The following is a 26,846-nucleotide window of genomic DNA, read 5'->3' on the forward strand; positions in this document are numbered from 1 at the left end:
TTTCTGCTCCATGGCTCCGCCCGCTGAAGTTTACGCAACCATTGGCACGGTAAGTTACAGGAGTTTCTTGACAGCAGAGAGCTGTTCAAGAATTGTTACGTTAGCTGTGTACAAAGTAATATGCGTCCGTAGATTAATAAATACACAGGGTTTCTAGTTCACATTGTTTTGTTTTTTTTTTCTGTCATATCGCCCACCTGTGGGTACAAACACCTGGATGCTGGGCCACATGTACTAGTCAAGTTACGGAAATTGAACCCGGGCCAGTTGGGACACTGCCCATGGACGTGGTTTTTAAATGCGGCTTAATACACAGGCTACTGCTGAAAACATCGATCCTTCCCTGAAGACGAAATGAAGTGGCCCGTGGAAGCTAGCATAACTAACGCTAGCTTGATTTGCCTTAGCTACATAATCAGACGTTGTGAGGAAGTGCGCTCGTGCGTTTCAATGTTTGAGACATATAGCTGCAGTTAAATACCAAGAGGGGCTCCAGATGTGGTCAGAGCCCTGGATTTTAATAACGTCCATGCTTCTGAGCTGCACAGAAAGGGGGAGAGACACCTGGTTTAAGGTAAGACAGCTCACTTTGTCACTGCATGATTATGGCTGTTCTTTTCCCCCCAGTTTGTCAGTCTTTGCACTGGTGATCGATAGTGTCCATGAGTTTCAGTGTACGACTTGGTGACAGCCACAGTTCAGGTTTAATATAAGTGTAGGACTTTGAATGGAAAATGCATCACTGTATGCAACTCACATCTCTTTGGATGTTATCCTGTGGCTGACAATGTTAATATTAAATCCTTTATTGCTGTGTATACTGTACATGGGTGTATCGGCTACACATTGCAGGGATTACTGTAAGGTTGAGGTAAGTTGTGGAAAGCAGGACAAATGCTTCATACTTTTCCTTAAAGTGAAACTACTGGATCTATCATTTTAAAGAGTCATTTAAATTGTTTTATCAATCAATCAATCAATCAAACTTTATTCCTTGGGGCCCCACAGGTTATTTTGGAGGTTTTGGAGAATTTATCATCAATTGCAACAAAGAACTCTCTGCCAGACAGATATGAGGAAAACCTGTTAAAAACGGCTCCTGACAGTCCAGTGTGATCCCTCAGTCTATTTAAGAGAATATTGTGATCAACTGTATCAAAGGCAGCGCTCAGATCAAGTAGTATCACTGAAGGTTTATTGGCATCTAGATGTATCCTGATGTCATTATACTTTTACTAGGGCTGTCGCAGTGCTGTGATTAGCCAGAAAACCAGACTGAAACATTTCCAACTTATTGTTTAATTGAATGCACTCCAGTTTTCAAGGATCAAGGCTACTTTTTTTTTTTTAAAGAGGCTTCACAAGTGCAGTCTTGAATGCTGTGGGGAATACAAACGTTTTAAAATAAAATGTATTGTATAAAACTCAGCCACTGTACATTTTATTAGTTGATTATCAGTTTTGTAATTTCATAAAGCCTTACTAAGTTGGTGTTTAGTATTGTGGACTATACTTAAAGCATCTATGTATTAGCAGTAGTATCATTAGTTTTCATTACTTCGATTTCTGATGTAACATGACTCTAGGTGTGCTTTACGCTGTCTGTTTTAATACCTAATCCTCAGCCTTGATGCACCCATAGCATTTCTTAGGTACATGTTTGTAGAACAGCTGAGTGCTGCCATCAAATGCAGTAAATGTATCCACACAAACACCTCAACTCTGATTGACACTGTAGGAGGCTCCACCAAAAAACTGAGAAGAATGTCTTTCCTTACTCCACCTCTTACCTCTGTCCAGCTGTTTGCATTAGGATCTACATATAGTGTCTATCAATAATCAGAATCATCATACTTTATTGATCCCCGAGGGGAAACTCTTTCGTTATAGCTGCTTACTATCACGTCAATGCACACAGGAATAGAAGTACTAAAAGAATAGAAATAGAAATAATAATAAAATAAGTCTGCAACGCGACAATTATTTCTAGTAAGAAATAAGAGCAAAAGCTTGAAATTCCTGCCTCCTTCCTACTCCAAGGACCTCTCGCTCCTTATATCTTCTTTTCTCTTTACCCCCCCTCTTCCAACTCCTCTGTCAAACGACACTACAGTAGGTAGATAATTAAATGTGAGACTCATGCAGCTCCCTGGTGCTCTCCAGGCCCTGATGGTTCATGTTTGTCTGTGTGTGTGTATTTGTTCTTTGTCCATCTGTCTATCTGTGTGTTCCTGCGGAGCCCAGTTGCTCTTTCTTTCAATAGGGTAGGACTCTTAGCTGCAGAAGGGACAGCCCACTGGTGGCTTCCAATTGTCCTCCCATAAGAATTAAAGGGAGATGACGCAGTGTTCCTGTCCTCTGCATAATCACCAGATAATAAAGTTGTTGTTTTTTTCTAATGAATGAATGCAGGCACATTATGATTATCAGCTCAAGAATAGGACTTTGCAGGGAGTAGGTTGCTGGTGTTGTTGCTGTAGAGATCTCAATCATGTTACACCTAGATCCAAATGTAGTCCAAATTTTAACCAAATCTCCAGAAAATCAGCAGAAGAAAATGCGAATTACTGTGCATTTCTTTCCACTACTATAATGCGAATGTTAGGAGTTGGGCGCATCAAGATGAACAGTTGATGGTGCTAATTCTCGACTAGTACCATTCATTCATTGCAGAAGAAGAGGACGTAATTAAAAGAGTGCGTGTCAAACCTCAAACAATGGAAAACCATGAGGAACACATGATGGGAATGTGACATTTATGTTTCTTTCATTTAAGTATTAGTTTGAGGAAGGTTACAGTCTCCTCAGGTGGATGGATACACACTTACTGAAGAAAGATTAAATGTCTTTGAATTGACTATTTGCATACCATCAATTCACATTTTTTTATGTTTCTGCCAGAAATGTTATTTTGGGTAGAATAGTCTCTCAAAAACCAGAGACCTGTCACTGAAACTTCATTGGGAAGATAGACTGAGGCAGAAAAATTACAAAAAAACAAACATAATTTATCACTTACCTCAAGTGGTATCTAGTCATGTGGTTTTTGAGAATTTGTAATTTGGGTGAACTGACCCTTTAAAAAGCATTTAGTGTAACATGGCACAACAAATTTCCAAAACTTCCAGTTCATAAAATGTGGAATGAAGTAGTCTGAAGAAAGTCTGATTCTTTGACATTTCCCCTTCCTCTCTGAATACTGACAGGCTGCTCTTGAGCAAAGCACTAAACCTCCTTCTGCTGCTGTGGAGCAACTTGGTTGAAGATTGCTGTTATGCTGGCCCATAGATGTGGGAGTGTGTGAGGCAGAAAGGTTCAGATAAAGTACATGTGGGTTGGAAAATAGAGGTTTAAAATCAACTGAGAATACATCACAAATTCATTTGAGCCTTAAGATACAAGATATTGGTGTTTGTATGTGTGTGTGCGTAAAGATTTATGTCAGTGATTTGTGACAGATTTCCATGGGGGAAACTGCACAGCCATTCAAAGTAGGCAAGAGGTCTGATAAGCGAGTGCTTTGCTGCTTCAGAGTTCAGTTGTTGCTGCTTAGCGGTTATGATAATGTGATAATGTATCAGCGAGGCAGATAATCGTTTCTCTGATCTCAAGAATATGCAGTGTTCCCTTTTGTGTATTTATATCCTATATGTTTATGTTTGAGGTTATGAGCGAGGTGGATCACCCTGCTTCTCTCCATTTGGCATCTTATCATTCTTGTTAATGTTCTGTATTTAGATACATAAATCAACAAGACATACTCAAAATACTGTGATGCTTAAGTGGACACTTGTAAAGGATTTTGCCCACACAAATACACCACATGTAGCTTCACAAAGTCCTGCCAACTGCAGACTCATCAACACCTACAGACTTTGCCTACCTGGACACATGCACGTGCAACGTGCACACGCACTGTCTCACACACACACATACACACACACATTCAAACACACGCGGTTAAATGGTGCTTTGCAGTAATGCTGGCGGGCCAAGTGGTGAGGTTGCTCTGCACTCAGCAGCACTGCATTTTTACTGACTGCCAGCCAATAGCTCAGCACTTCTGGGTGTGTGTGTGTGTGTGTGTGTGTGTGTGTGTGTGTGTGTGTGTGTGTGTGTGTGTGTGTGTGTGTGTGCGTGTGCGTGTGTGACAATTGAACATCTGTCAACATACACATTATACAGTGTGCATGTGAGTTGACAGCTAAACATCTATGTGTTGGCACATGCATTATTCATCATGCTACATGTACAGTATACTATAAAAAAACACGTATGTGAGTAGCTGCATTAGTATGCACACATAATGCTTGTCTTTGTCCAATGTTGAGGAGCTGGACCTACTCCAAGGCCTGCTCCCTGGCTGCGTAACCCAGATTAGTGGCCCCTGACTGGGCTGTGATGGCAGATAGAGCTGCCTCATCATCTGGGAGCTCCAGGGAAGCTGCATGCCTCTGAGCTCTCCTAAAAAACTCACATTGTTTAGCGAAGTGCCTATCCCTCCATCGGAAAGCAAGGAGACTTATGCTCTTTTGTGCTCAGGATGATACTTTAATTGCCAATTATAGTGAGTGCACAGGGCTTTGGCCTGATTTGCTGAGACATCTTGACAGCTGACAGTGTTCACAAAACAAGGCCACAGAGCCTCATGTTCATTGTGCTTATCTTTCTGCTGTAGCCAGAACATGGTCTGATGGCCATGTGCTGAGGCTACACTAGCATACTTGGCAGGATATTGGCAGTAACTTCACTTTCGGTTGGGTTTTATTTTTCTATAAAAAAAGCTGTCGTTCGTGGTGGAGTCAGACATTCCTGCAACAAGATTCAAATTGACTACACACAAAGGATTCACAGATAATTAGAAGGGCACTCGGAGAGCGCAGACCCCCGCCAAGGCCAATAGTCCAGTCTTCTATGATATTTAAATCTGCAAGCGCAACCATTATGTCTGGATATATTTCCAAAACTATTAGAATTACAGTATGTCAAAATATGGTTGTGCCTAAAATCACATCCCTAATTGCTTATTTCTTACATACCTGCCGCCTTTGTTTTTACAGTGAGGTGGCTGTTATGTTTTGTTGTATGTTTAGTTGCGGCACACCATTCACTTTAATGACGCCAGGTTCGTGCATGCACAACAAATTCATCTCATTTTGCTATAGACATCGGTATTACTTTTGACCTCGCAATGTTAACGAAAGTGAAAAATAATTTGTGTATCCGCCCCGGGATTCGGAAAATTTAACGGGTTCTTCCTTGGCCCATGCGACACCCGTCCACCGTGTTTCATGAAAATCGGGCCAGCAGTTTTTCTGTAATCCTGCTGACAGACAAACAAACAAAACAGCACTGAAAACATAACCTCCTTGGCGGAGGTAATGATGCAGCATGTAATGATACAGCTTTACTGATTTTCATGTGATCTCATTAATATCAGCCTCACTGTTTACTGTTCACTGTCCTACAGCCATATCAAGTTACTGCTAATCCAAACCCAACATATTCTACTACTGATAGTTAACATTAAATGCATTCAGCTGGTGATAAATACGGGGTGCCGTTAATTGGTAATTAGTAACAGGAAACACATGTCTTTGCCACAGGGGGCAGTCCTTACCGCAATAGTTAATCAAAAAAGCGTCCATAAAACAAGATGTGGTCTTTTTTGGCTATTTTTGACAGCAGATCAGTTTTAAATATTGCAGGGAGCAATGGAACAAGAAGCAGTCACAATGAGCTGTTAGATGAAGCTGTAGGTGACAAGCTGCACGCGTCCAACTTCTCAGCAGGGTAACCAACTTGTCCTGTGCCCTGCTGTTGTGTGGAGAAGTACTTGCGCCGTGTGCAGCATTATATCAGATTGCGGTTATTCATGACATGATAGAAAAAGGCCATTTATTATTGTGAACAGATACAATAGTTGCTCTTCTGTTGTATTTCTGACAAAGCACCTTCAAAAAGAGTGTTTGCTGTGGTACTAAACCGCACTTACTCTCACCACCAGTAACCACAGGTCTTGCCAAATCGACCAGGACTGAAATCTTAAGGGTTTTAACTTTAGGCTCAAATTGAATTAAATTCAAGTCTTCCAAGCAGCTCTGAGGGAAGCTGGACTCACCAACATTAGATCTTTTCCCTCTCCTGACACTTTTGTAGCATTTACTGTAGCATAAATTATCACAGAACAGCTGGACTAAGCGCGAGCACGCTGTGGGCAGTTTACTGTTTGCACATTAGAGGATTCTTGGGATTGAAGTCCACAGAATTCAGGCAGTTACCTCTCGTTGCCATTTGGGGCCAACAACATGTGGAGTCTGTCCATGCAGCTTTCTCATTTTCATACTGAAAAGGCCAGTACTTCCTTTTGTCTCAGTAAGGCACTCTAGTTCAAAGGCAATCTGTCAGTTGTATCCAAGACCTGTTGTTTTTGTTTCTCTTGTTTGCTTGAGAAAAATATATTTCATAATCCCCTGTTTTTTCATTAGATTTACTTTTCTATGGTTTCTACATCATCTGTCTCACTTCTGTTTTTAAAGAAGTAGCTGAAATAAACTAAACTTTCTGGCTGTCTCCCTCTTTCCACAGAAATGCTCTCCTCTTATCTACTCTAACCTTTTACTCTCTTTCTTTCAGCTTCCTCGCCCGCTCTTTCTCTGTTCTCTCAGTGCTGTAAATGAGCTGACAGAGAGCCTGAAGCAAAGGGACTGAGCTCCAAACACCAATCTGGTCCCAGCTCAAATGTCAGCCACTCCAACACACACACACACAAACACACAGAAACTTTCTCCTCTCACCCTCCATTTTTTTCTGCCTTTCTCCTTCTCATCTATTATTTGCCCCCCGACACACACACATACTCTTCCCCCCCACTGCCCCTACACTCTCTCTCTCTCTTGACATTTATCAGTCTGCACTCATCTGCTCTGTAATTTCTTGTCATCTCCAGCAATCTAGCAATCTAAAGGGAGGTTAAGGATGGGAGTTTAAATAGACAGTACAGGGTCGAGACAAGGTGAGGTTTGCTGGCGTGTTCACAGCTGCTGCAGCGGCCGTAAACGGAGCCGGTCATTTGACAGAGCTGAGTGGAGGAGTCCAGCTGTGGGCTAACAGCTGGGAGGATGGCATTCAGTACCAGGTTCTCGAAGCATTTTGCAATTATGGTCTGTAGTGATTCAGTTCAGAGGGGCAGGGTTTCTTGGTGACAGGAATAATGGTAGATACCATCAGTCCTGTCCCCAATTATTAATGGTGCATGTATGTAAATCTCAGACTATATTGAAGTCAATCAGAAAGTCTCCAAATGCTCTCTTAAAAATACTAAATAAATAGTCTTTTCTCCACAAAAGGTTAGTCTTAATAGCTCATTTCTCTTAGTGTGTTGTGTGTCTTGGCAGTGACGTTTTGATGTTATTTGTCCATAAAGACATATTAAGGTTTAAAGAAAAGTGTGTTTTGGGGCACCTTTTGCCTTTATTAACATAGGCCTATCTCTTAGGCTATAACACTCAAAGCATATTAGAGATGTAAAACAATGTGTGTAGAATATTTGGATGACTGAAATACACTGAAGTACCAATCCTAGGTCACAAATCATATTTTTGGCATCATGCTAAAATGCTGCACATTTTGATTTGCAGTCGAGAGGCTTTTTAAGTGCTCAAAGCAATGACACAGTGCCATCGTCATCACATATTCCATACATGACACTGGACATTTAAAACATTTTTTTACAGTAAAATGGATGAAAGTGAAAACAGTCTAAATGAAGGCAAAGACAGAGATACAAACAAAAAAAAATGCTTACTGTAATATTCTTAATTGAATGGCTGATATTCTGCTGTTTTGTTGTTTTTTAATTGTAATTTACTTGTAATATTCAATTCAATTTTATTTATATAGCGCCAATTCATAACAGAAGTTATCTCACTGCACTTTTCCTATAGAGCAGGTCTAGACCGTACGCTTTATAATATTAATTAAACTTCCTTTTAAGAGGCAGAAACCTGAATATGAGCAATAGCTAGATGTCAAAAATGTAAAATACATGTGTAAATCTACATGTAAATGCAGTTTTATTCTTTCAGAACCAGTCCTTTTATACAGTGGCGTGGTGGAGCAGGGTGGGTCTTGGGGTGGGCATCGGTGCTGTATGATGGGGGGATGGGGGGGTGGAGGCCCCGTGGGCAGGCCAACTCCTGTGGATGTACCATCTGGTGCCCCTGGCAAACAAGGGCAACAGTGTGACCTGGACTGCACAGACCAACATACAAAACATGGCTAGCTGAACACTTAGTGAGAAGGGTAATGGGTACAGGAGTGGGAGGGTCTAAAAAAGGGTGAGAGTGATGATAGAAATGATGCATATTTGATCATTAAAATAACGGCAAGAATAAAAGACGTGAGAACATAGAGGACATTAAAAAATGATATGGAAGTGAAAGACTTATAGGACAATATGATTGTGATGATTATTTTGATGAAGATGAGGTACTGAATATGCTTTATCTGGCATGATTAAGAAGAAGAAATGAAATATGTGGTTAGTTCCATCAAATGTTCAGTAACCGGTTCTCCATACAGCACACAGTGTTGAGACTTGTTGCGTCTCTTTTTTGTTGTTTTGACACTGTGATGTCGACCATCTCTGGTGTCCTCGGCTCACTGTGACTGCACAAAATACAGTGCAGCAGAGAGTGCAAAACCAAACTTGTAGCATAAACGTCCCACTCCACTGACGACCAGTGAGTCTCTAATGGATCGGTAGTTTAGCTCAGTGAGAACATCTTGACCTGTTCATTGGCGGTTTACTCAAAGCATCCATCAAGAGCCACGAGTGACCAAACTGTGTGAGTGAGTGAGTGAGTGAGTGAGTGAGACATTGAAAAATGTCTATCTGTCTGTATGAGAGTCCGAGAGAAGGGAGATAGAGACAGAGTGTGAGAGAGGATCAAAGACCTGACTGTGTGTGTGTTTGATACAGAAGCGCACCGTCAAGGTTGGTGGCTGTCAGGCAGAGCAGCGAGCCCACGGTGTGACATCATTACTCTGCCGAGGATGTGTCTGATGGACAGGTTGGTGTGTGTGTGTGTGTGTGTGTGTGTGTGTGTGTGTGTGTGTGTGTGTGTGTTCGTGGCAAAGTCCTGTATGTCTCTCCCCTCTACCCTAGAAAGTCTTTTTGCTTTCACATATCTCTTCCTCTCAGCGCCAGCATTTGCATATTTAATCAGACTGCAGTGCTCCACTGACCCCTGCTGATCAGAATCAGTAGTGTCACAAAGCTCTGCCGCCCCCTCAGTATTCACCAGAAGTACAAAATATTTGATATTAATCTTCCTCATATTGAATCCCATTTTGTAGAATCCACTTCCCAATTATATCAGACTTTGAAATTATCTCTCTATATCATCAGCTTCTTTTTATTTAGATGTCCAATTTTATGATTGGCAGAGACTTAATGAGCGAAATCAATAGAGCTTTTTACCTGGATTCACCTCTTTGGTATATTTTATGAAGAGAGTGAGTCCCTGTTGCGTTGTGCATTGAGTTTATGTGCACTTTTATTCAAATTACCTCATGGGCGAGAGCATACATTTCCATTTTAAGGGGACCTAGTGGGAGCTTTCACCCTTTGCAGTGTTTTGCCTTACATACTAAAGAATGTCTTTTCTTATCCGTCTCCATCACCCTGCTACACCCAAGCAAAGAAACAGGGCTAAACTGTACTAATCAACTTTAACCTCTGGCATTTGACTCTGGAATTGGGAGAAAACAGAATTTTTGAACATTTGAAAGATTTCATTGCCTCAAAATTGGGTTGTATAATGTCAGTAGAGAGTTCTATGGGCACTTCTTTGACATTCATTTCTTCCTCTCAGTGTCTGATAGGGGTGGAGGTGGTGAAATGGTACAGTCATCATCAGAGAGTCTCACTTTTTCTGCTTGGTGCGCTCTCTTGCTGCTATTTACTGTTGTTTGCATTTGGGCAAACAGGGTGAATGTAGGTGTCACACATTGTGGAAAATGGAAGCTCTTGTCCTCTGCAGCCCCATTTTATGATTTAGACTGAAAATGTGTCTTTTTACATGCAAAGCTCGCATAGTGCTTTAACCCTTTAACTCTTAAGTAAACCTTATATGTAGTAACTGTGTATCTGTGTAGAAAAACCTGTCATGAGCCTTAATAATTCAGCAAAAGAAAGTTTTCCGGAACTTGCCCAGCACATTTTTGTCCAATTTTGGAAAAGTCAACCTTTTTGTTTCTGTGGATGGAAGAAAAATCACTTATCCCTTAAGAGCTGGATATTATCTAAAAGAGACATGGACAGCACAAGGTTCTGTTTATACTACATTGGGTGTTTGCATACAGAGACATGTTCATGTTTGTCGGCATGTAAGGCCTACAGAGATGGGCAAATAGCACATTTACATCACATGGACCCTCGCAGCTACATTGATGCAGAAACTGTAATTTTAGCTTTAGAATTCAATGAATTGCTGATATGGATGTATTATCAGTATATACAAGTTTTCCTGTAAAAAGTAATCCTTAATCAGCTGATACCGTCTCAGGCTTATATACAATAACTTCTACATTAGCCCTCCTGTAATGCAGCAGATGAGTTTTTTACACCACAGGGTGAGGAATGAATTTTGGAAAGATTCAGCAGAATTACTTGGCTGGTGATTGTGGACTGGGTGCAGATGAATGAAATTGGATGTATGTGTTAGTATTCGTTATAGTCTTTGGAGCAAAGTGCTTGGTTTGACCCAAAATAGACATATGTTGGGATCAGATGATACAATATTCTTGCCTTCCAAGATGGTCGCTGTGTCAGATTAGGCAATCGTGTGTTCAAACATTTTTGACATGACTTGGCTGACCCAGCCGACCTTGTTTTTTATTATTATTTTTATTATTTTGTGCCATTTGAAGATTAAGTTATGACAGCTGAGTAACATTGACTCTTCACATAGCAAAAAAGCTAAATCTGGCATTTGCCTTTAAGTAACTGGTGTTTCCCATAAAACCTGAAGAAGTTTAAGGTACCCTCATCCCTAATTTCTTGTCCGTTGCTACCAGGACATTCTAATGGCACTGCTGTTCAGGTTACACAATATTCTGTGTTCCTGCCTAAATGGAAATACATGTGTAACTGTATTTGACAGTGAAGTTTATTAGTGCTTGGTCTGGCTGATGCTGAATGACCTGAGCAGTGCAAACTGACTCTTTATAAGTCCTTATCTGTCAATGTGCTGCTTGATCGGCAAATAGCTCAGGAACATGTTTACACCCACTTTCTAAAAAAGTGAAATCATCAATTACACAAATTTTGTTTCTGCACTCAAGAGCCAGAAACACATTAGCCTTCCTCTCTCATCCTCTTTTTTTTTACCATCCTCCTCCTGTCACTCCAATTTTCTGCATCCATTTTGCATTTTTCTCCTCCCGATCTCTCTCTGTTCCTTGTCATTCTCTCTCTCAATCTCTCAAAGTAGCCTGTAAATCAACAGCTCTTACAACGAGTGTTCAAATCACCCAAACAAATCATTGGCACACAACAGATGGTGATTTTTACAGGTTCAGTGGTTTTGCACACAGGGCAAAATGCTTGCCTCGTATATAAAGGTGTGGTTGTTGTTGTTCTTTGTTGATAGAAAATGAAAAATAAAACCGACAGCAGAGATATGAGAAACTGTAGATTTCAGACAGAGAAAAGCAAGGAGTGTAAAAGACTAGAAGTAGGGAGACAGAGCTGGCAGCAGCTGAAAATACTCCCCAATAAATGCACTATTTACTCCTGTGTGAGTAACGTTTGCTAAAAACTACAATGCCGAGATGATTCAGGAATGTATATCCACTTATTTAAAGAAAGAGAGAAATATCTTTAACCCTTTTTTTTTTTTAAAGGAAAATTGCCTTAAGGAGGAACCAATGACCTCAGTGGTCTGTATGAAAACAGATGAAACTGAAACAGATGATGGAACTAGAAAAATTTGGTCATGACATCAACTAAACTTGTCATACAGTAAATGAAAGACTGATTAATGGAATATTGTAGTTTGTGTGTGTGTGAGAGAGATTGATAGTCTATACTCCACACACCACTGCCCTCAGCAACATCTCTGTTCTGCTGAATTATTCAACTCTCAGTCCTGACAGGGGGTCGTGTGTGTGTGTGCGCGCGCGCACGTACAGGCGCAGGCATTTGCTCCTATCTTCGTCTGCGCAGTACCTGCATTTCTTCATCCCTCCATCTTCTCTCTTCATCTCCACCTCCACCCACTCTGACCCAGCGTCTGTCTATGTGTCATCCAGATGAGATGAATATGCATTGTATTGAAATGAGGGTCATTTCAGCACTGTTCGCAATAGCAGAACACAGATGGGAACTGTTGCCATGGTGAGGAGCATTTTATGCCGATTGACCCATCAAGTGAACTGACATACACATATTTTATGTTTCAAAAAAAGCAAACTTTAATGAAAGTTGGGCTAAGATTTTGACCTTTAAAGAAGAAAAAAAATACACCTCAATAAAACTGCATGATTTTTTTGTTGTTGAGTTAATTCAGTTAAAGGCAGAATTAGGAGGATTTTCCTGAAAAACAATGTATAGACTTATACAAAAATAATCCCTCTCAATCATCACTTATGAACCACTAGAAGTGTGTAGCGGTGTCTGTATCTGCAGAGACGCTGCCCTCTGCCTGTATTTTCTTAGTTTCTTATTAGTTTGCTGTGTTCGGGACATCTCTAGGCGTCAACCTTTTGGGCAGTGGTGTGTAGCCCCCAGCCAATAACCGCTCGCAGGCTGTGAGGTCGGGACGCTATAAAAACGTAGCGAGCAGGTTCCTTGCTGTCTCTGTCTCTCTCCCCTGCTCTCTGTCTGTGACATAGATTTATCTCCAGCACTGGCACAGCGCTAAAACGAAGTATGGAGATAGGTCGGGTCTGAGCTACACACACACGGCAGACGGAATGAGGCTGGCTCCTTCCTGCAGGGTTGTGTGGAGGTGTGGCCGATTCTATTTGTGCTTTAGAATGTAACGGCCTTGAAACAATCAGAAAATAACCTTTTATTTCTCTGATTCACTGCTGTGTTCTTGCTAACGCCGCTCCCTCTCTTCATTCGTTCTCTAGCTCTCTCTCGCTCTGAGCTTTGGAGGAGGGGCCAATTTTGAACTGTGTGTTTACAAACAGCAACCGACAAATCCTACTTATTCGGCCTTTAAGGGAAGGTAACCTTAAGCTGCTGGTTGAAAGAGTCATTATCAATCATTACCGTAAAAGGGTACTAATGAGTTTTAGAATAAGAAGAAAATACAATAAGTTGACCCACCCTGACAGACCCTCTTCACGTATTCCAGCATCTTTGTAAGCTGAGTGAGTCCACTTCACTTGGACTGTTTCTGTGGATTCACCCACCTGCAGCACAAGCATTTCACAGCCGTTTAAACATAAAGGCACCATCAGTGTTATGCAGTATGATGCATGGATATGAGCCAGTGATGTATGAGTCCAGTGGATGTAGGTGAGGTATGGACTCTCATTGGCAGAAACAGACAGGCTCTTATCCATTATTATGTCAAGAACAAGGCCAGGACACTGAATGGCAAGGGGGGCCTACTAATACATGATATTTTATTGATTCTTGTGACAAAATTATCGTTTCACTTAGGCCCATTTTGCAGGGAGGTCAGGATCAACCACCAGTGGAGCTGGAGTTAATTCAGTTTTTATTCGAGGATGCTTTAACAGGGTCGATTCTTGAGTCCTCTGGTTGAGTGCTGGTATTCACTCTGCTCCTCAAACATCAATATTGTGTGGAGGCTATTGTGTTTGAAGACCTCCCAATGCAGCTTTTGCAGTTGCATTTTAAACGGCCTCACCTTTATCCACATTTATTTCCACCTACTGTATGGTGTGGTATCTAAAATGCCTCCACACATTACTTCTCAGGTGGTTTGGTGTCATGACTATCTGATCAGCACCACTAACTAGTTTCCCCCACTTTCCAAGAGAACAAGTTGACTGATAGGACAAAGGGCATGCAGTGAGTGCATTTAGAAACACCCCACAAAGTACAAAGTATGACTTGTTGCACCTTTTTAAACTATGAATTTTGAATTCAAATAGATTGCGACAGATCAAATATTTTTTCTCACATTCAAACAATAGTCTGCATTTCTAATAAAAAGTGACTCCTCTAGCATGTACAGAGTAGACAGATGTGGCAGTAGTGGAATTACAATGTAGAGAAATGGAATTACAATACACAACTGAGAACTGCAAAATGTCTACACCACTCCTTGCTAGTAACTGTTACCCACAGCATCTTCTCATGTGTTTTTTTTTTTTCTTTTTCCACTTAGATCCATATATAGGACCATGAGCCCTCAGTGCACAGCAGCAACATATCCAGGACAGACACTGACAGAGGACTGCAGCTTTGAGTAATTTTACAAAGCTGCTTGCTGTGAGTTACTGCGATGTGAGGCGTGTGATATTTCAGTTTTTAATGACTTTGATTTGAAGATTTCATTTTTCATTTCAAATCTGCACTTGGAGATTCTATCATGCTTCTTTCAGTGGAGTGCTGGGGTTTTTCCTACTGGGGACAATGCTGTCATATTTCTGAATGTTAGAAGGAATTTTGTAGTGTATTGTTGGTCTTGCTTTTTTCAAATCCTGGTAGGATATGTTTTGTCTTTTTAGAATGTAAGAGAGCCATTTTGTCGAAGAACTTCAAAAGTCCAAATCTTTCCTTTCTTCCTCACTTCCTTTCACGATCCCTCTGCCTCCTCAGACTTGGACAGGTTTTGGATTTTGGAGAAGGTTTGGGAGAAGGGGAGATGAGCAGAGTTAGGTAAGGTAAACAGAATGAAATGTGATGTTTGCTCACAGAATATTTATCATATATCTCTGTCTCTCTGTTGTCAAATGCTCTCAGTCTCTCCCCCTTCCATTTGCACTCATTCACTCTCCAGAGTTTGAGGTCCCTCGACACCTAAAAGATGCAACTGTCGCAGAGTGTTAACACACACAGACGTGCACACAGTCACGCACACCAAACAGCGTTAACGGGTCCATTAATGCTGAATGGCAGCTCTGCTTGAGCCATATGCGAGTCCTTTCCACCTGTTTATACACAGTTTTTATGAGCTCTGTCATGAAGCTAGATGAGATATTTCATGGGCTCAGGCCATTAAACGCAGTCAATAGCGTGTCATGCACACAGACAAAAACACACAACAATACCTTATTTGAATAGTTACACCTGTACCTGTTTTGTTTTTCGTGATGCTGCATAATAGGCTGCATAACAATAGATGCACGTACAGCTGTAGGTCACCTTGGCAACAGCTATCAAGAGGCAAATGATTCTTGTGGCACTGTAAAAAAACACAAAGAAACAAAAAAAAACAAAGCAACACACACACATAAACATCTATGAGGGTACATGGAGTCCATTCATCAACCCTCTCATGGTGGGAATGCTGATTGCTTGGAGCCTGCATCGCATAAAAAAACAAACAAAAAAAAAACAATTCACATTTGCTTTTCAGCCCCGTCGCAGGATCAAATCCCCACTGAACACCACATGGGGATCTGAGCATTCATGGCAGGCCGACCACTGAGACTGACTGCGAATATCAGAGGGAGAGACAGAGTGTTGGTGGTGGCAGTATTTGCTTGCATTGCCACTGGCTGCGTCTCTGCTTCCTCTCGCCTCCAACACTTTCTGTTTCTGTCTCTCGCTCTTTCTGTCTAGTGTGTCCTCTCTTATTCCTTTTCTTAGCTGACTCTTGCTCCCACCTCTGCCCCCCTTCTCTCTTCTTAGGGCATTTCTTTTATAGAACAATATACCTGCACCTCCTTCTTCTTGTCTACGTTCCTTCTTCTTACCTCCTTCCCCACCAGGCATATTCTATATTTCTGTTCCTGATCATTTACCTGACACTACAGATGTGATCACACTCACAATTTTTTTTTCTACCAAATGAAACATAGTGGGAAAGTATTATTTGTTGCATTGTTAATTTAGATAAATACAAAAAGGAAAGCTTTCAAGCCAAAAGTTTCATGGACTCAGAAGTGGCTTGTACATTGTAACAGTGGTTTGGAAACCTGCAAGGTTATACATCTTGGCATAGGGGCAATCAAAATGTATCATTTAATATACAATACAAAATATAAGCAGTCGCTGCAACTGTACCTAAGAAAACATGAATTATTTTTGTTAGAACTGAACTTCTCTTGTTTTCATATTTGTTACGGACACATGAAGAAATTAAGCATACAGGATTGATGTATGACTCAAGGATTTGGCAATAAATAAACTTGTCAGCAACCATTGGGTGGATTTAAATTCGGTGCAGATATCCATGGTGCCCAGAGGAAGAATCCTAGTGACTTTTGGTAATCCCCTGGGTTTGCCTCCAACGCCACCAGCAGCTCCAAGTTTTCGCTTATCCTGTGAAATATCTTAACATCTACGAGATGAATTGGCACAGAATTTGGTCACAGACATTCTTGGTTTCCAGACAATGAATCCTAATGATTTTGGTGATCCCCTGACATTTCCTTTAGTGCCACCATGAGCTTGACATTTGGGATTTTGAGTGAAATGTCTCAACTGTGGAATGGATCCACACATTCATTCATTCTAGTGCCAGTTTGCCCAATACTTTGGTTTATGACTCAATACCTGCAAAAACTAATGACATTGGAATCAGCCTTAGCTGTACTTTTGTGTTTAGTGCTAATTAGAAAATGTTAGCATGCTAACATGCTAAACAGTAAACATGTTTAACATATACCTGCCTAACATCAACACGTTAGCATTGTCATTATGAGCATGTTAGCATGTAGAAAGGAGCATTGAGCTCAAAACACCATTGTGCTTAAGTACAGCCTCACAGAGCCGGTAGTGTCGCTGTAGATTCTTAGTTTTATTTTAATACTAGGCTTTCCAAGCATCGCTCAGGACTGATTTGTCAACATCTATTCCCTAAAATCTTTGGTTTTGTCCTAGTTACTTCACATACTCCTCTCAGGCAGCACTCCAGAGCTCTTAAAAAGGGCCAATATAAATACTGCACCCATCAGTGCAGTGATTTCATGCTACTTGAGTTTGGTGTCATTGCTCTCACCTGCCAAACCAACCGAATTAAAAGATGGTCAGATTAACTCACAAAAAGTCTCGCAGTGACGGAACAGTCAGCTAAAGCACATCGATTTGGCTCATCAAGTGTGCAAATAAAAATGCTTATCAGTTAGGGTGAATTCAGGTATTATTAAAAACTTGTTGTTTGTCTTTCCTAACAGTATTTACTACAAATACAACTTATATATCTATTAGATTATACACCTGAAAAATATTCAAGTTTTATTCTATTTAATAACAAAGAAAGATACTGACACTGTTATTCTAGGAGGCTTGACATACATGACAAGCCTCCTCCTCCTCAAACTGGTGGTGAAGGCTTCACTTGTCTTCTTGAAAAATGTGGTCTGATGTGGGCCTATAATGTCCATTGACACAGTAGTGATATTTAAGATATATTAACTAACTTGACTTGAATAAGCGCAAAAAAGATAAATCATATGCCTGTCTTGCCAATAAATAGACAGATATTATACCTGAGCGCCAATGTAACCCGAATGACATAAGTCTATAGATAAGGACATTAAGAAGAACATTCATATATGTCCTGTAATGTCCTCTGTATATCCGAGAGACTGGGAAAGGTTTATGTCCATGATGAATTAATTGGTTGAGAAACGGAGATATCTCAATATCCAACACTGTTTTTTCTTACAGTCTGCTGCCATCATGTGGCAAATATAATCACTACAGCAATATTTAACCCTTAAATTCGACATTCAAACATCCTGCCACAAGAATAGACACCTGTTTCGCAATCTGTTGTAGGCTTATAGCTTATAGCAATTGTGTTACTGTGTCACATTTTACTGTAATGAATGACAGAGGGATTACAAGACTTAGAAATTGTTTGGAGATATGTAACACTTCCCGGAGCAGATGCATTTCTTCCACATCTTCTGCCATGTTCAATTAATGGCAAGTTTGCAACAGGAATGAGCTGGGAACTTCAAGCGTAATGATAGTACAAGATAAGTAATAATTTATTCTGTCACACCTAAATACAGGTAAACAGACTGACAGGTAGAAGCTGTTTATGTGCACACAAACTGCAAGACAGCAGAAGCTCCACCCAAACAAACAAGTTAAGCAAACCACAACTGAAACATCTGTCACCTAATGAAGAAATGTTAAATGGAACTTGTCGAGGAATGTCAAGGACCAGGGTCAGGCCAGTGAGAAGATCTGGTATAACTGATTTTACTTGTATTGCATGTGGTCTTATATAGTACAGAAATCCCCTTCTTTCTGGCAGTCTCTTTTCAGATCGATTGCTGTATGTGTGTATATATATATATATATATATATATATATATATATATATATATATATATATATATATATATATATATATAAATGTGTGTGTGTGTGTGTGTGTGTGTATCTCGTGTTTGCTACGTCTTTAACATGTGTATTAGTACCACTCAAGATCATATTCGGTCTAGGTATGGGGTTACTATGTAGAATCGAACATTATACTGAAGGCACAGATTGAACTGTATGGAAGACTTTTAGTGCCAATACATATAACACATTCATGAAAGATTAATAAGGTTAAATGTAACTTAAATGTCATTGTTCGGTTATACAGATGCAAAAAGCAATTAAACTACATCAAACTAAACTTCCTGTTTTGAACACCAATGAGCTGAAGTGGATTGATGTAATAGATGTAACTCCAAAGCTTGTGTTGCTGTCCTTGGCATGTTTGATTGAGAAAAGTAAAGTTGACTGTTTCTTTGTACTATATAGTACATTTATACTGTGAAACAATCTGGTCAACTATATTATTAGCAGGGCTGTGTCAGGTGGGTTATTGATTTCACATTGCACCTTGTTTTGATGAATAAGCCCCATAATTTATTCCAACCAATTCCCACCAAACTACTTGACCAAAGAGTAGTTAACTAGCTCAGCATTGTCAGATTTAGCTAAACCTTCATTTTGTTAAGTTATTAGTTAAGTATAAGTTGTACTCTCTCAGCCCCAGATGTTCTTAAGCTCAGCTTCTTTAAGCTTAATGCTAATGTTAGTATGTTAGCATTCTACCTTAAGTATACAGCATCCATATAAACACAACTGTTAGTATAAAGTTCTAACTATTGGATGTACACGCTGATGTTTAGCATGTAACATATAGCATGCTAACTTCTTGTTAGCTTCCTGATGTTGGCATTTTAACATAGTCATTATCATAAAACAGTAAGAATCAAGTCATTAATTTTAGAGGCAGTGGTGGCCTAAAGGTTAGAGACCTTGTGACCTGAAGGTTGTCGGTTCAATCCCGGCAGGATGGGTGCACTTGAGCAAGGCCCTTAACCCTAACTGCTCCGGTGGAGCTGCTCAGTGGCCAGCAGATCAGACTGTGACAGACAAGCGAAAATTTTGACATGCTGGTTGGAGCTGGAGTCATTTGGACCAATATTGCCACCCCTAAAGTCACACCGTTAGTGACGCTACAAATAGCTGTCACTAGGCCTTCCCACCGTTACCCCAGTGTTACACAGTGCATTTTCAGATGTGGGTCTTTGACATAATCAATATATGTGAAATTGATAACATTTTGGTCAAATTTGCTTTAAGGTCAGCTTTAGCATCCTTTAGGCAGCCGTGAGGGTTAATACTCAATTGCTGCAGTTTATTGTGCCCTGTGTATATTTAACAGTTCAGCTGCTAGTTATGCACGTACTTTAGACCTAAATATTGCTCATAGTTGATACAGCATTTGTTCTGTGCATGTATGTTCTAATCTTTTTGTGTGCGTTTTTGCACCTGTGTCTATTTAAATGTGAGGTCCTGTGACTGTGTGCTAGTGGTCAGCTCTGACAGAAAGTGTGTTTCAGTGGCAGCTGCATTCTGACTGTGCTTCCTGTGAGCCAACAGCAGGAGTTTGTCACTTATCTTTGTAAACTGTACGATCTCAGCTACTGTAGGGAGAACAACACATACATGGTGAGTAACACAATGTTTCCGTCTCTTCAGTGTGGCACAAACGGCAACAGATTGTCATTTTGAATTATGGTTTGTTGACTTGCTGTGAATTTCCTCCTACTGCACTGAAAGTACAACATACTGGATGCAACTGCACTCCATGAAATACAGAGTCCAGCTGAAGCTTGTTATTGCTTATTGGGTTCATCTGTCAAATCAATTTCTTTAATGTGTCTAAAAGAAAATTGAAGGAGAGAAAACCGGTTAAAGCACTTTTTTGTGCTGCTTTTAGACTGTAAGTTTTTTAGATGTCTAGGTTACAGATATAACTGCCGTTTCCTTTAATGCCTGTATTTCAACATGTAGTTAAGACCTGCTTTCACATTCGAACAATGGTTACATATATATATATATATATATATATATATATATATATATATATATATATATATATATATATATATATATATATATATATATATATATATATATATATATATATAATTTAACCTAGACCTATTTAAAACATTTCTTGGGTTGTTTAACTGTTTAATGCTCTACGAGTGTTAGCTACTTGGCTACATTACAAGGTAAATAAAACTAGAAATGTGCTAGTTACATAAAATAAATGATTTTCCAGTTTTACCATTTGTAAACCTACAAATCTAACGCCTTTTATACCTTTTATTTTTATTTTTTTACCTTTTCTTTTTAGCTGCTTTACCATGGAGGCTACAGCCAAGTATGACTTTGAAGCTACAGCTCAGGATGAACTCAGCTTCAGAAAGGAAGAGCGATTGAAGGTTAAGGAACATACACACACATGCTGTACAACACACTCACACCAAACCCTCATTCAGTTTCTAGTTGCTGCTTTGTGTTTTAAGCAACCTAGTGTACACCTTTCAAGTTATGAATAGCTCTCAATATGAAAAACATTCAAATTGTGGGCTGTTGATGTGATGCTGGCAGCAATTATGCAAACTGATGTCACCTAGATGACTGGACATTCAATACATTCATACAGTGTGATTAACAAAACAGTATTTGCATCATTTTGTCACTGTTCTCTGCAGCGCTTTTCAAAAGTTTGTGCAGCAGGTTATGAAAATGTGTGATGAAACTGCATCCTGCTGCTCAAATACAAGTTTATTTCCTTTTTTGTCATTGCAATGAAATCATATTGTCTTTTTGGGCTGCTTGACAGAAGTGTCAAAAAACAAAATAGCAAAGGCAAGGAGAAAGTATGTATAAGTAAGTATTGAGGCACTGACCACACAGCTAAACTTTAAATATAGTAACAATATTCAAGCGGAAGAATGCAAACAGTTTTCACTGCTCTCACCAGAGGGTGAGAGGTGAGTCCGGCAACAAGTTCTGTGTTTAGCACGCAGACAAACCATGTGACTCTCTCCTCTCGACCACAAATTCACAAGTTAGTCTTCCTCTTAAGTTGCAGAGATGTTTATAGACCTGATCCTTTACCCTTAATCAGTAGTGCAGTTAACAGTTTAATAGTACTTATTAGGGCATATGTATTAAAACATTTTCATTTTAGGTTTACATAAAGCTCATTGTGCCTTACATTAAAATGCATATAGTAACTTAACTGCATAGTAAGTATTTTTTAACAAAAAGGTTATTAGAAATACATATTGTTACATAAACATATGTTTATATGATAGGGAATTATTAGCTTGACATTGTTGAATAAGTTCACTCTGCAGCACAAAATGTAAACACTGGCTATACTTTACAATATGTGCTTGTAGTACTGATTTAATTTCAGTTGTACCTCCAAATAAGTATTACGTAAAAAGAATTCTGTCTGGTATATTCACCTTAGTGTGAATTTGTCGTGATTGTGTCCCACAATGTCAGATTCTGCAGACCACTGGAAACTGGTACAAAGCAGAACTCAATGAAGTTGAGGGGTTTGTACCCAAAAACTACATCAACATTCATCTGCCCAGGTAAACCTCACATAAAGCCAAAGAGAAAATGAAAGAGAAAAGCATACAAAGATACATAGACATTGTCTATTTCAGAAATAACACAGAATAGAGGATGAAGTCATCTTCACATGAAAGGAAACAACATGAAGTTTCATGAGGAAACAGCTTAATGTTGTTGCTCAAGTTTAAAATTCTAGGTTAGATGCTAAAATTGAGACAGTGTATGATAAAGTGGAAAGATACTGATATGAATGGTCATTGAGTTTTGCTATACTTTATACTACCAAAACCTAGTCATTTTCTGCCTCCCTCCTCCATGACTCCAGCTGGTACCAGGAGGACTCCAGTCGCAGCGACGCCCAGGAGAAGCTGATGTCACAGCCTATTGGGGCCTTCCTCATTCGGGGTAGCCGAAATGCAGCCCCAGGTGACTTCTCCATCTCTGTCAGGTACATTCAGTGTGTATCTATATGTGCATATAGCTTAGAGCTAGCAAGAACTAAAATTTGGTTACTATTTCCCAACTAGCTAGTTGTGTATTTAGAGTGGTTTATCTATATGGTTAGTGACTGCTAACAGCTAAAGAGATAGCCTTTGTTGTTTTGATTATGTGTATGTTTTTAGTATATTGCATGCAATTTGATATTGTGCTACTAGCATTAGCATATACTAGGCCTACTAGTATCCAGTTTCAAATTCAGATTTTAGTTTTTCCTTGTTGACATGATCTAATGAGGGGTTTTTAAAAACTTTTCACCAAACCATTTTCACTTTTCCCAATATATTTTCGCTTTGTTTTGTATTTGACGCCTGGCATATTCTTCTCAGCCGACATTTCTCTGTCTCTTTCATTCTGTGTCACTATCACAGCATTGTTGGCTACAACAAGCCACAATTAGTTCTTGTATTTGCACTTTCAATTTTATGCATTTTGTAAATATAACTATTTGACCACACTTCCTCCAGCAGATGCACTTTCTTTCTGAGAAACTGTTCTGCTTGCAACAATTTGACAATGATTGTGGGGCTGCTCATTGTACCTGAATTCACCTACTCACTGGTCTTGACTGAAATGATTAATGTAGATGAATCTGCAGCTTCCAGACTTCCTACAAACCCTTCCTATTCAATGACACTCAGCCAGGTGCAGATGGTTATGGTTTACGTCGGGATGAGCGGTAGACAGACTGATCCGTACAAATTTGATGGTATTACAAGCAAGACACTAAAACTCTGGATACTGCAAAATTGAAATACTTACAATTTCTGACAAAGATACTTTTCAAGATTTTAGCGGATTTGATGACTTTCTCAACTGTTAAACTATGACCCTAGACCTTTTTCATGTCGTTGTTATGGATGGATTATCTCTTATGCCATGGCCACTGAGAACTCTCAGTTCTGATTGGCTGGAAGGTGTGGATTAACTTTTAGTAACTGGGACAGCTATGATGCAGGTGTTTCTTTGCAGTTCTAACAACAGCCATGGTATAAGCGGGATAATACCCTCTAAGTTTATCGTAGAAAAGGTTTCAGTCGTAGTCATCTGGACACTGTTTTCAGAATCAAGACGTTTCGGCTCCCATCCGGAAGTCAAAGAGAAGAGTTGGTTTAAACTCTTCTCTCTAGAGAGAAGAGTTGGTTTGAACGGGGCGTCAAGGAAGCCATTTTTGTGAAAAAAGAGAACCCCTCTTTGAACAGAAATGGTGGTCTGAGATTTAATCTGCCCAAAGTCTATCAGAGTGTATTATCACCTTGGTCACGCCTATCACATGCTAATCAGGCACTTAACAGTGATGAAGTAGATGCAGCCAGAGAACAATAGGCCTGATTACTGATCACTGGGCCATCTTGGAAACTATTAGGTCAGTTTCAGGTGAAACTAGCTATTAACAGTTTCAATCCTAAGGGCGGGGCTTATGTAACTCAGAGTAGCTTAAATTTCCAGTTCCCGTCCAATTTTTTCACAATTGAGAATGACTTCCGGATGGGAGCCGAAACGTCTTGATTCTGAAAACAGTGTCCAGATGACTACGACTGAAACCTTTTCTACGATAGAACACTCCTGGACGAATGAGGGACTACACCGTCTCACCCTCTAAGTTTGTACGTTGTAATAAATTCCGTGGACGCAAACCACCCCCCGCATTGTGTTGGGTGGTTCTTAGCCCCTGTGTCATCATTACAGTCATCGAACGTACAACTTGTCCGGTATTATCCCTTACATCCGTTACTAAGATGGATTCCTCCCTGTATCATTATTGAACGTTGGTGCAATGTGGCAGACCCAGGGACGAAACCTTACACAAAACTACACAAAAAAGTGACTAATGAAACATTTCATGTTGATACTGTGGATTACTGTAACATTTTTTACTGTTTAAGGATGAATTTTAGTTTTTTAACAGGGCAGTAATGTCTTCTCTCAGTTCTCTTTTCTTGTCTTTCCTTCTTCCGTCCATATCCCTCCCACATCTCAATCTCTCAAAGCTTCATTTTATTAACTTTTTTTTTCTATCCGAGCGCCTTGATGTTGTCCATCAATTTATCCTCTCTTTACATCCTGTTCTTATCCACCTTATTTACATCCTGTCTGCTTCTGTCTGGCTCTGGTGGGATTGTGAATATGTTTGTTCAGGAACAAGAGATTTACCTAATTTTGTTTTGAAAAAACTAACAAAACCCAATTTTTTCTCCCCTTTATAACTTTAGTATTCAGAACAGGTGCAAAGACGAAGAAGCCAGTCAGTATTTGCCCTTACGTAATACAGGTTTCATTTTTGCAACATCTCACATTTTCACAGAGACAGACCGATATAGAATTCATAACTAATGTACTGGGCCCTTTATGACACAAGAAAAGGCATACAAAGACTTTTCTTGTGAAAGAAAAATAAAGCATTCTCTGTATTTTACTCCACTGTAGACATGCAGCAGATGTGCAGCACTTCAAGGTGATGCGGGACAGCAGAGGGCAGTATTACCTGTGGTCAGAAAAGTTCCCTTCTCTCAACCAGCTGGTGGAATATTACAAAAACAACTCTATCTCTAAACAGAGTCAAATATTCCTACAAGAGATGCAACAACAGGTAGGAAACCTACTCGTGGAAACCTAACGTGAGCTGGAGTCAACCTATATAAGAAATGTACACTCATTGTAATGTACTGTAAAAGGATTTGAAAAGAAACATCCACTGTTGTATACGAATGTAGTCATAGTAGTATTGAACTTTTTCAAAATAAGAGCTTTAATTTGAAACAGAAGTTTAAAAAAAAGTTAAAATACAAAGTTTCTTGTGTCTCAACAGCCAAGAGAAAACGTACTTCTCCCCGCTCATCCACTCCCCTGCCCACCTACACCTGCACCACGACAGGTACTCGACAGTACTGCGTGTGTCTGTATGTGTGTTTATTTTTCTGTGCTTACACTGACGCTGTCTGCCTGAATGATGTGTTTACACACTGCGTGTCCCGGTCTATATGTAGGCTACTTTGTACACATTTGTAGCAAGTCAATAAATCCAATTCATTTAGGATACCCTGGTTATGTGTGTTTGCAGGTGTGTATGCATAGCAGCTAGCTACAGTAGTTTGATGACTTCATCTTTAAATTTGATCTGTTGTTGGGTATTTCCAAAATGTCAACTTCTAAGGAAAACAGCCTTTTTTAAGCATGTTAATACATGTTGACATGATTCAATAAGTATTTAAAAGCATGAGCTCCTGCTCCATTGAACCTCAAAAAAGTGTGTGTGTGTGTGTGTGTGTGTGTGTGTGTGTGTGTGTGTGTGTGTGTGTGTGTGAGTGTGTGAATGAATGAGAGGCAAATTGTAAAGTGCTATGGATAAAGACGCTATATAAATGCAGCCATTTGCCATTTAAACTACCCAGCTTGAATTCCCAAGGTTTTCAGTGGACAGCGATAATATATGATCACTTTCACAACCTCAAAATGACACAATAGTGAATAATAATGGTTTTGAATTAATTACTAAAGAAAATGTTTGTCTGTCTACAGCTTAAAAGGGGCTACAACAAAGAAAAGCGTACCATTGTTATTACTTTAGTCACCCTTTTTGCCAAATTGTATTCCGGTACGACACTGTCTAAGATGTTTGATGAACCTGTAAAGTTCAATGACATTTGATTCATGGACTGAGTTTGTGTATCTTTTCTGTCTGTCTGTGTCTCATCCTGTATGTCTTCCTCCTGCCCAGCACAAAGCCTCCTCCACACTACAGGTCAGAGCTCTGTACAGTTTCCACGCTGAAGAGACAGACGAGCTGGAGTTCAACGCCGGTGATATCATCAAGGTCCTGGAGTGCTCCGACCAGGCCTGGTGGAAAGGCCAGCTGAGGGGCAAAACAGGCCTGTTCCCCTCCAACTACACCAAACCCATCTGAGCGGAACAAACCTCAAGGAACAAACACGTGTAATATTACAGTCACTTTGTATCCAAACACAAATAATGCTCATTCTTGCAACTTTACCCTAACTTACAGTAAGTCACAACCCTAAACTAGCAGCAAAAGGCTCAGTATCAGCTGTCTAGAATAAAAATGAAGACTAACTGGCTGGTTTGGGCACACACACATCCTGTACTGTACATGGGATTTCTGTTTCCTGTCATGGCAAACATACTGTTGGTGTCATGTACAAGAGATATAATAGGACGACTGTTTGGCTGTAAAAAAAAAAAGTTTTCAGGACTTCTCAAAGATTCATTAAAGTTTACATTTTGCCCTAAATGTCAGGAGATTTTATTTCTAAGACAGTAATCCTAAACATTA

General features: G+C 39.8%; 1 protein-coding gene across 3 annotated transcripts; it reads left to right on the forward strand.

Annotated features, from left to right (window-relative positions):
• On the forward strand, window positions 1-26,804 carry grap2b (GRB2 related adaptor protein 2b). Of its 3 annotated transcripts, XM_044188935.1 has the most exons (10): window positions 1-49; window positions 14,376-14,479; window positions 14,810-14,869; window positions 20,054-20,122; window positions 20,817-20,904; window positions 21,983-22,074; window positions 22,383-22,505; window positions 24,983-25,145; window positions 25,365-25,430; window positions 26,274-26,804. In XM_044188935.1, the coding sequence occupies exons 3-10, from the start codon at window positions 14,856-14,858 to the stop codon at window positions 26,457-26,459; spliced, it is 801 nt and encodes a 266-aa protein (XP_044044870.1). In that variant the 5' UTR covers window positions 1-49; window positions 14,376-14,479; window positions 14,810-14,855; the 3' UTR covers window positions 26,460-26,804. The 3 variants fall into 3 exon arrangements, with proteins under 3 accessions (XP_044044870.1, XP_044044872.1, XP_044044871.1); XM_044188936.1 differs by lacking the exon at window positions 1-49 and having other exon boundaries at window positions 20,014-20,122; XM_044188937.1 differs by lacking the exons at window positions 1-49; window positions 14,376-14,479; window positions 14,810-14,869; window positions 20,054-20,122 and adding an exon at window positions 558-574.
• Window positions 26,805-26,846: the final 42 nt, after the last annotated feature.

The sequence above is a fragment of the Siniperca chuatsi genome, linkage group LG3, assembly GCF_020085105.1.
Source record: "Siniperca chuatsi isolate FFG_IHB_CAS linkage group LG3, ASM2008510v1, whole genome shotgun sequence".
NCBI lineage: Eukaryota > Metazoa > Chordata > Actinopteri > Centrarchiformes > Sinipercidae > Siniperca > Siniperca chuatsi.

Excerpts from the sequence above, each read along its gene's own strand:
- grap2b (XM_044188935.1), top strand. Across the intron at positions 22,075-22,382 it reads ATCAACATTCATCTGCCCAG|CTGGTACCAGGAGGACTCCA; the intron begins GTAAACCTCACA and ends CCATGACTCCAG. Across the intron at positions 25,146-25,364 it reads TACAAGAGATGCAACAACAG|CCAAGAGAAAACGTACTTCT; the intron begins GTAGGAAACCTA and ends GTGTCTCAACAG.